Genomic DNA, 10427 nt, shown 5'->3' with positions numbered 1-10427 from the left:
GTTTTCTTTTTTTGTCTTTCTTAGTAATGTTTGTACTTTTCGTTTCCGCAACCTTTATATTTTTCTTCATTTGTAAAGACAATGAAAGTTTATGAAATAGACTGGTATTTGGCTATTAGCTATGAGGCTTGTTGTTATTTGATTAACAATGCTGGATGTCACCACCGCCTCGGTCTCGGGACGTGACATAAACAATCCTTGAAGTCTTTGAAGTTAGCTCTAAATGCTCTAAAATGCTCTTGAATGGATCAACTTCCCTAAGGTTGTACCCATCTAACATGTGAAGCCAGTAAATCATGTCGTTGCTGTGTCTTGGCGATAGCAGTGGCTTCTTGTGTTGAATTGGTGTTTGTTTGGAAAACTAGGAATGCTCTCTATCAAACCGTCGAGACAATGTATGGAGGCCATTCAAGTAATTTCTATAATGAAAAATCTTTGTGATTGGTAAATTTTTTATCATCCCGACAATGAAACGGTCACGAGACTTTAACAAAGCCGCAAAGGTATTGGATAAGGCTAAAGTTGGGTCCAAGGAGAGACGAGATACGGAAGGCCTTGTCATTCGGTCTAAGCAAAACAATCACCTTCTTTCCCCTTTGTTGTTGGGTAAAACTGCTAGTGTGGCGCTTGAACTATTTTTTCCCATCTTTCATACTCAACCTATTACTCGTCTCGTCTCGTCTCGACGATAGGGGAAAAACGAACTACAAACCAGTGTTTGAATTCGAGACTCTCTTATCTAACAAATGAGTATTTAATAATAGTCATCGTGAATAAAAGGGCAACCTAGGAAAAATTCGACAATTGGGTTGATGTCAACGTTGATCGAGGTATTCGTCTATGGGGTGGATAAATGTTATGCCCGATATGTCTAATGTAAATCAATACACCCAATGAAAATATGTTTCGGCACACAAGGTACTGTGTTTGATCTCTAATTTGAGAGGGCTACTTTTCAGATCATATTTACCAAAGGGAAAAAGATCTCCGAGATATATTCATATTCAAGTAAACGAGTAAAGCAAGATAGATAATGCAACCAAGGGTGATTTGAGTCTAAACAGTGGCTGCAAGTCTAGATCACCATACATACACACACAGACAACAACGAAGTATAAGCAGGCACTCGATACCGAGCACTTGAAGTAGTAGTACACTTGGAAATGTGCAAGACTGGGATTAAGAAACCACAAGAAAATTCTTCAACAATTTAAGCTTCAGCCAAACCTTCTGCTGCTGCAATAAAACCCATGCTGAAGTAAAAGTTAATGCACGTCAATTCCTTCTTTTTTGCATCAATCAGCGTCATTTTAAGGGTGTATGATCCCTGCATGGGACATAATATGCATCTAAGTGTCAAATTTATGCATGATTTATATCAACCTTTTCCTTGTATTAAATTTTAGTCTGTCTCATCAGGGGGTTTGTTCGAACTTGGTGGTACTGATGTCTCATGTTGTAAAACCACAAATCCACGTCGTGTGAATGCTTATGCCATGAGATTAAGATCAGATATTAAAGTGCCGAAAAAGAGTACTGAAATAAGATAGGATCAATGACTTACAAATGGTGTGATTCCAGGCAATGCTTGCTTGTGAGTTATTGTAAAATTGCCGTTTGAAACAGGGCACTCTGTCTTTTTACAAAGGTCATGAGTCTCACTGTGGATGTAAAATCCAAAGTATGCAACATCAATTTTCAGTTTTCCACCGGAAATTGCTTCATCTGCATGAATACCTCGGGTAAGACTTCAGCAAAACAGAACATAAAAATTCAATCTTATAATAAATTTTTGAGAAGCTGAGTATTGACTGAAAATAAATTATCTCAAGGTTTATAATGTGCTCTCGGTGAAGATTTCGTCAGCAAGGGTTCAAAACTTCCAAACTGATACTCCCAAACTAAGGACAACGCAAACTCAAGCCTCAAATGTTCCACCACCAAGCATGATTAGAATACGGAACAGGTGCTTTACATTCACATAGCACTACACACATTATAGGACCATAAAAGATTAAAGCAGCTATCAAGAAATTACCCGTAGCCGCGTTAATTGTAAAGGTAGTCTCGACGCCTCTGGAAATGGGAAAAGGGGTTATATCAATTCCACTGACCTTGACATCATAGTTGGCCTTCTTATCTGCCAGTCAAACCACATATCAACAGAGATAATGCAAAAATCACAGCAGATTTTGAGTATAGATCTTCTGCAAATTAAAAAGCCATCCAATTCTAAGATGAGATGGTATGTTGCATACAAAAATCCACTCCATTTTCTTTACTTCAAAAAGCAGGACACAAAAAAAGACAGCATAAGCTTAAAACATTGGCAGCTCAAGAATGTATCATTGGGGCGGACTACCCACTTTTTTGGGGTCAAAGTTATGGTTTCGGACAACGAAAAGTGAAATTTTGAATTTTTTTTCTTAACGTTTTGGAACATGCATGCCCAAATAGATCCAACCGTTTTCTATATACATAAGTTAAATGCAGGAACTGTGAAAGTGGACAGATTTCAAGATTTCGGGGATTCGTCAAAATTATTTACAAACATCAGCTTAAAAAAAAAGGCTAGATCGAGATTTAATGCTCGAACTTACCAGGAAACGGGAATCAAAATGACACAATTCGATTTTGAAATTGCGGGTAAAATAACTTCAGCAAGCAAAACCCAGAAGTCTATATCATCTACAATTTAGGAATTATCCTCGGATATGATTTTAATCCGATCTCTTCCAAAACGAGTAATTACACTAACGAAGAAATTCGTTCAACTCCTCCATCAGCGAACAAATAGGGTAAAACTCATTCCTCATAATAACAATCAAAATCAAAAACAAAATTAAGATAGAAAAAAAACAAAGGGAATCATACTGCAGTATTCGACATCGCGGGTCGTAGCGGAAGTCAAAGGCAGTAGCAGACCAACCACGCAAATTAGGGCACCAATCGTCTTCATCAACTGCGCCATAGTCACTGCGACTCCGATATCAGTACCTGAACAGAAACTGAAATTTTCTGATGAGAATTTTCAGTTTGAATTCACAAGGTGAACAATTTTTGTGGCTTTCTTGAAGAGGGAGCAAGATATGATGAAATGATTATAGGTGGGGAAACTATAAAGGGCCAACTGTCCAGTCCTCGCCTATTTTTTTTTTTTTTTTTTTTGTAATTTCTTTTTCGATATTTGATTTGGATTTGGATGTTCTAGACAACTTAAATAGGTATTTTAAAAATATTTTATTACAAATAATACAATTTAAATTGATTAAGAAACTGAAATATTGCTAACATTTATTCCTATTATATTATCTGGGCCTTGAAAACAATAATAGTTTAAGGAATATGTCTCAATTTAAATCGTGAGATCTATCACTTAGTTTATATATTTTAAAATTAATATTTTTATATAAAAATAATATTTTTTAAGTTAAATCAATATATATTATTACAAATCAAAAAATGATATTTTTGCAGTAAAAAATTATAATTTGAAAATTAACAAATAATATTTTTTTATGATTCGTATAGGAGATCCTTGAGTCGTGGCAGTTTCACAAGAGTTTTTTTTATATTTATTTTAACATGTTTGGCATGATTTTCGAGATTACATTAATAATATTTTTAGAAAAAAAAATTTTACGGTGAAAACTCTTGTAATTTATTGAATTAGGTAAAGATCCTTAATTACAAGATTAATCAGCCAAAAAAGAAAATATATACGCTTCCAAAACAGAGAAGAAAAGGGTAGAACAAGCAAAAGAGGCAATGGAATGGGCAACATTATTTGCAGTTAACCGCGCAAGCCTTAAGGATGGGTTTCCTAGAAGAGACAAGAGACCTCGGATATCCGAAGCTAGGGTCCCGACGTAACTACGATTCTCATCTCCACTTGTGACTTCTTGCACAGCGAAGAGAGTGAGGTGATAAAATGAACCTCAATGTTGTGTTCCCTAGAAATATTTACTCCAATTTGAATAGCAAGAAGTTCAGCAGACGTAACCGATATGTTTTATCAATCTTTTTTCCAAAAGCAAGAATTGGTTGTCCCTCATGGTTTCGGATTATCCCACCAAGTGCGAAGCTATAAGTACCTTCATTATAAGATGCATCAACGTCAAGGCGTAGAGTATTCACAAGAGGAGCAATCCAGGCGGAGAGCATAATGGTTCATGGTCTGGAGCTAGCGACAGAGCATGGCGTGCCGCTTGGAAGTCTTCCGATAGGATAGTACACCACTCCACATTGATCGCAAGAGGATACCCATTATGGAGATGAGTAAGTCGAAGTCACTCGCTCGAAATAGCCTACGAGCGCATCACAAGGACTTCATAATCTTTCTTAGTCAGCTTATCTTTCATCCAGAGTGATATTTCTGAAGCATCCAGATGTCGGGATTGTTTTAAGATGTGCCAAAAACCAGTTCTTTTCCAGCAATACTTTATGGTAGAGCAAGTGAACAGAGCGTGGGTAGTTTATATAACAATTTAAGATATTTAAAATTTGTTATTTTATTAATAATTTTTTGGGATAGGAATAATTTAGTTGACATTGAAATAAATATTTTCAGATTTTGATAAGCCTGAGATAATTTGTATTTAATATTTTAAAATTTGAATAAGATCGTGATAACTTTATACTTTAATAAACTTATCGTGACAAAGCTTTCTTTAATATTAATTAAATATTTTATAAAATTATAAAGACTGATATTTGGCCATCTAAAACAATGACCACTAGATTTTAAAGTTAAAAATTTAGTGCTTAAAAATATATTACATATATAAAAAAGTAACTTTTATGTGATACGGTTTCATGGATCTATATTTGTGAGATAAGTCGAATCGATTCATATACATAATCTAAAGTAATATTTTTTTATGAATCATGTTGGATAGAAAATTCATCTCACACAATTGACATGATATTGTCTCATTAGAGTTTTTTGTATACAAATATTTTATGGAGTAATTAAATTTTCCAATAAATAAGTTCTCAACACCGGCAAATGAACATTTCAAAATGTAGTTTTGTACTTTTGTTCACCAAAATATACTGAAACGAGATAAATATTCATCTTTTGCATCCTACAGCGTAACAATAACTACTCTTGGTACCTTTCCGATTTGTTCAAAACTATTATGATTAAAAAAAAAAAAAAACTAGAGTTCTTTTTTATGATAATGGAAATTACAGCCATTATCATTAGATACAATGATTAAACATTCATAATAAGGTAATAACCTGCAAACCCCGTTAAACAAGTAAATTAAACTGAGCAAACTTGTGCAACAGACTGGTCCGAAAAAATGTTGATAGGATCAATCGAACTTCTGATAATTAGTGAAACGTTCAAATGCTTCACTAGAGGCAAAACTAAAGTAATTTTAAACTATAGTCTAATATCCCATGAAATTTGGCCTTCTAGCTTTTCAGGAAAAAACTTGATGAAAATTTGCATGGAAAAGCTCGACAGAAATTATAGTTAAGCAGCAAATTCCAAAATATAACTTGTTAAAAAGAAAAGAGAAATAATAATTTAATAATTTTGAACATAAAATAATTTAATTCGACCACAGATATTCACCAAAGGAATCTAATTTCCAAGGAAATTCTACAACAACAAAAAAAGGTTTTTTTAAAAAAAAATTGATACGGCAAATTATTCCTTCGTAATCACTCCAGAAGCATCGACATACACTTACGCCAAACAATCTTTTGACACTCTAAATGCATCAAGGATCGATCCATTGCCACAAAACCATTTGTTCCACACTCTTTACTTCCTTTGACACTAACGTATTTCTTTCCCAGTGACATGAACAAAACTGCATATTGGAGGAATATCCGATAATATATGAGAGGCTCGGATGTTACTGGGCATAGTAACTACCGATCCACATAGGAAAACGTCAATGTTCAATCATGTACTTGGACTGCATATCCCAGTACATCTTCGTCTACCTCGAAATTTCAGCTCGTCGCTCGGCAACCCTTTCCTTCCAGTACTCTTGACATCTACAAAGTGTTGGGTAATCGGTTTTAAACGCAGTTGAGGTTTTTAAAAATTTTATTTGACATTCAAAATTTTCTTTGGATACTCGTACGGTGAAACAATAAAAATCATTTATAGGGCGTTTATGCAAATTAGGAACATTTCCTCTTAAATTAGGCAGTGCATTCCCCTTGACTGTTTTTAGCAGTCATGCTCTCAAAATTTCTATAATCTATAAGCATATCGTTTGATCTCATCAAACTCGGAGTTGAATTTATTATCTCAACGGGAACAAATGATCAAGTGCTTGGATGATCCTTAATGGTTCAGGGATACAGCTAGCCGTTGGTTCACAACTCTTTGTGATTCAAGTCATTGTCTTTTATTCAGGCTTACCATAATTTGTCCCATTTCATGCATCAACATTTGATCACGAGAATGTCAGAAATCATTTTTTGATTAAAGCCATTGAATCATGGTAAGAGTGTCTAGTAGCATCGTCTCATGATTTCCTAGGTATCAGTGAAAGTGCCTGCAAGAACCAATAAGTTATGATTAACGTACAGTACGGTCCTTTCATCTCATATATCTCGATCGAATATGTAATCATGGTTAATCGATTGTTGCATATTAGATTCGATAGTTATATGATACATTCATGAAATATTAATAGTATCATTACAAGCACAACTAGAAAATCATTTTTCCTAATGTACATCTTACACTCTGGCCAGAGATTTCATGCACTACTATTTCATTAGATTACATAGGCTATCCACACACGTGGGTGAGCGGTGAATCCCCAACTACAATGCATTGGCTTCTACACATGTCGTAATTGTACCCAACCTCGCCATCTTATTGCCTTCGCGGAGTGGATAAACGAGTCAAAACACAATCCTAGTATGTAGAGCATCAGTGTTGTCCCGGATCATAAGGACTAATTATGTACAATCACAACCACATACTTTTCTCCTCGATAAATGATAATCACTTGGAAAGTCCGATGGAGGGTTGTTCGGTACAATCATCATATGATTACTCATCTGCATGATTGAACATCTTAATGCCCTTACCATTAAATACAATACACAACATCACGGATGCTTATCTCAGACTCAAGCGGCCTTTATCCTTATTTTTAGGTGGCTGAATCGACTATGAATGAATTTAGAATATAAAGTGTTTACAAATGAGTTTCAAGATCGAATTACAATAATTTGTATTAAAGTATAATCAAGAGCTTTATCTATGCCGATTGCATGAGTATACAGATAAAGTGAAATGAAACTATGAAACGTAAATTATATTAAAATAAAGACCTGTCAATTACAATTGAGTCAATAAATTTCTTAGCCAACCGTTGGCTTACAGAACATCTACTCTAACACAAAATCGGGTCGCGTTAATTATATGTGTGCTTACAATGAGAAAAAGCTAACGAGGGCAATGCGGGTGAAGTTACTATACTTGCTGCTATCAAGGACCTAAGTTTTCAAATCAGACCACAGGTTTTGCTGAAAACAACTCAGACCAAAAAATAAAGGAAAAAAGTGGGACAAGAAAATAATTGTACAATTTTATTCTATAAAGATCATCTTAAGACAGGAAAATATTTCTCCCTCAGCCTAGTGAAAGATTGTGATACTAGAATTATCATCAATCATGGTCCAGTGCAACTGAAATCATACAAATATTATGGAACTGCCCGTATGTTGGAAAACAACAATTGTCCCCGCTATTTTACGTGTGCATCACATATTCTAACCGAAGCATTTGGAGTTTTGGATAGTTATACGAGTATTGATATGACATACAGTTGAGCTATGATTTGCAATATTGGCCGAGGAGACCAATCCTTTGCTCATATAGACCTAATATTTCATATCCAGAACGAATGCCATCCAACATAAAACGTTGTTCTTGAATGTGCTGAAGCATTCCTTTTCTTTCACGAGTTGAATTACTACTTGCCTTAGCAGATCTTCCGCCAGGGTTCACATATTTCAAATAAAATTGTTAAAAAGAAAGTTATTGGCAGCGATAAGAACATAAAACGGGGAACTTCGATCAAGGGATGTATTGGATCTAGACTTTTAATGATTTTTGTGGAGTTTATAAGCTTAGAGGTATTCAGTATAGATTTTTATATACTCTATAAAATTTTAGTGGTATTCAATCTAAACTTTTGTAGCGTTTTAAATACTCATGTGTAATTCAAACTTGACTTTTAAAAAATATACAAAAGTCTAGAGTTACTCAAAATGTCAATGACTTTTAGTGACTCTAAGAAATTATATTAAGTACAAGAATTAAAGTTTAGGTTACAACTATAAAATATAAAAAAATGTCTTTTATTCAACTTAAAGATTTGGATGTATATTTAATTGAGAAATATCTCAAACTCGCATTCTCACTTTTATTTTTATTAAAAATAATAACAATACAAACATTCATCCATTCATTCATTTCTCTTTCATATGTTTTTGCTTTTCTTTGGACATTTTAAAAATATTTTTTTATTGCTAACAATAATTTAAAATCAAAATTATTAACATCTTTTATTGAATATTTTCGAGTTCTGACCACAAAAACTAAGGAAATTTAAAATTATATTTATTAAAAATTTTAATAAAGATTTGTTACACTACATAACAAAAAAAAATTGTAATATTTTATTGACCCATAATTGAAAATAATTATTATTATTTTAATAAGTAAATTTAATTTGTTATCAATTATTATATAACATTAGATGTTTAGTTATTTTCTATAATTTTAGTTAATATGCATCTTAATTTTGATTATAACTCAAAATTCTTGCACGTGATAATGAATAATTTTTTTTATTAATGAATATTGATAAGATCGGTGGTAGTTTAGAAGAGATGTTGAAAAACACTAGACACGATTTATTTCTTTTGGTTAATTTAGCTGGGTTTGCAATTAAATTACATATCATTGAATGTCAATATCAGTTGACCAACATATAAGTGCGGAAAAAAGCCAAACTGACAAATTAGAACAAATCACAAAAATGACTTAGCTAAGTAAACTGGAACTAGAAAATACGCAGTTATGTTTTTAGATGTTCAGAAACTCAAGCTCCTACTTCACCTATTCTTCATTTTGGAAGGATCACACTAGAAGACATTGTATAGTACGAGTAATTTGCGCGCCTAAGGTGAGCGATTTCACCTTTTTTGGAGCAATAGTACGAGTAATTTGCAAAATCTCAATTCAGTTTGGACTTAAACACTATCAAACAGAAATTTTTAGTACACCTCGACTGATGATAGACAGTATAATGACTGATATTCAAATGCAACAAATTATAATACTGTTATATTCTACCACTTAATGAACCTCAATGCTCAAATACTATTCTTTGTAAGATGTCCTCGACTGACTAAATTTGGTTTAGATACTTGAATGCTTGAATATCCGGAAAAGTCATTATTGGAACATATATATAAATGTCAGTTTGGAACATTTATTGTTATATGTTCACGATGAATTTAGATATATATAAATGTTCCAAACTGAATTTAGATATATGTTCAAAAATATATATATGTTCCAAAAATCAAGTATCTTTTGGCTTGTCTTTTGTCCATGCCAATTTTCTTTGACAATCGTATATTGTTGCGACTGATTTTGTACGAAGAGTTTATTCAATCATCAATTTTGTCTTATGGTGTAAATTGATTTTTTTTTTAAATGAACAAAGAAAACTGATAAAAGATATTTCAGTTTAGGGTTTGAGTATAGATTAGTTTAGCTAAAATCAATTTTACCTTAATTATTTTTTAACACCAAAATATAAGAATTCTTGTTCCAAAAAATATATATGTATATATATAATATGTATGTGATTGATACTTAATTTTAAAAGTTTATAAGCACTTATTTAATGATATTTATAATAAATTAAATACATTAAATTTTTATAAAGTTACACTAATTGAAAATATTTTAATATATTTATTCTCTATTTTCAATACAAATAATTTTCTAATTTAATTTTTTGTTAAACATATTATAAAAACAAAATCGATATATTTTTTATAAAAAAAAATTATTTAAAGTGAATGAAATTGTTTTAAATTTGATTAATTATTAATATTGAAATTTATTGTTATATATTTTTAAAAAATTTAATTAATTAAATAAACAGTTGAATTGACTTGAATAATTGAATTTTAATTGCAATATATTAACTAATGGCTTATTTATTGTATTTTGTAAATTATATCAATATGCGAAAAAATTATAATGATACATAAAAATATTTTAAATAATTAAAGTAATTCACGTTCAACTTTCAAATAAATTAAAACAAAAATAAAATCATAATTAAAAAGTCCATAAAATTCTATGAAAAAGTTTATTATTGTCAATAAAAATCTTGCAAAATAAATTTTCAAGATTC

General features: G+C 31.9%; 1 protein-coding gene across 1 annotated transcript; it reads right to left on the bottom strand.

Moving 5' to 3' along the window:
- Positions 1-965: 965 nt before the first annotated feature.
- On the bottom strand, positions 966-3139 carry LOC140818424 (uncharacterized). The gene is made up of 4 exons (XM_073178368.1): positions 2875-3139; positions 2039-2140; positions 1565-1725; positions 966-1327 (listed from the first exon to the last, which is right to left on the bottom strand). The coding sequence occupies exons 1-4, from the start codon at positions 2969-2971 to the stop codon at positions 1211-1213; spliced, it is 477 nt and encodes a 158-aa protein (XP_073034469.1). The 5' UTR covers positions 2972-3139; the 3' UTR covers positions 966-1210.
- Positions 3140-10427: the final 7288 nt, after the last annotated feature.

This window comes from Primulina eburnea, chromosome 17, assembly GCF_022965805.1.
Source record: "Primulina eburnea isolate SZY01 chromosome 17, ASM2296580v1, whole genome shotgun sequence".
Classification (NCBI taxonomy): domain Eukaryota; kingdom Viridiplantae; phylum Streptophyta; class Magnoliopsida; order Lamiales; family Gesneriaceae; genus Primulina; species Primulina eburnea.
This window is presented reverse-complemented; position numbering and strand designations above follow the sequence as displayed.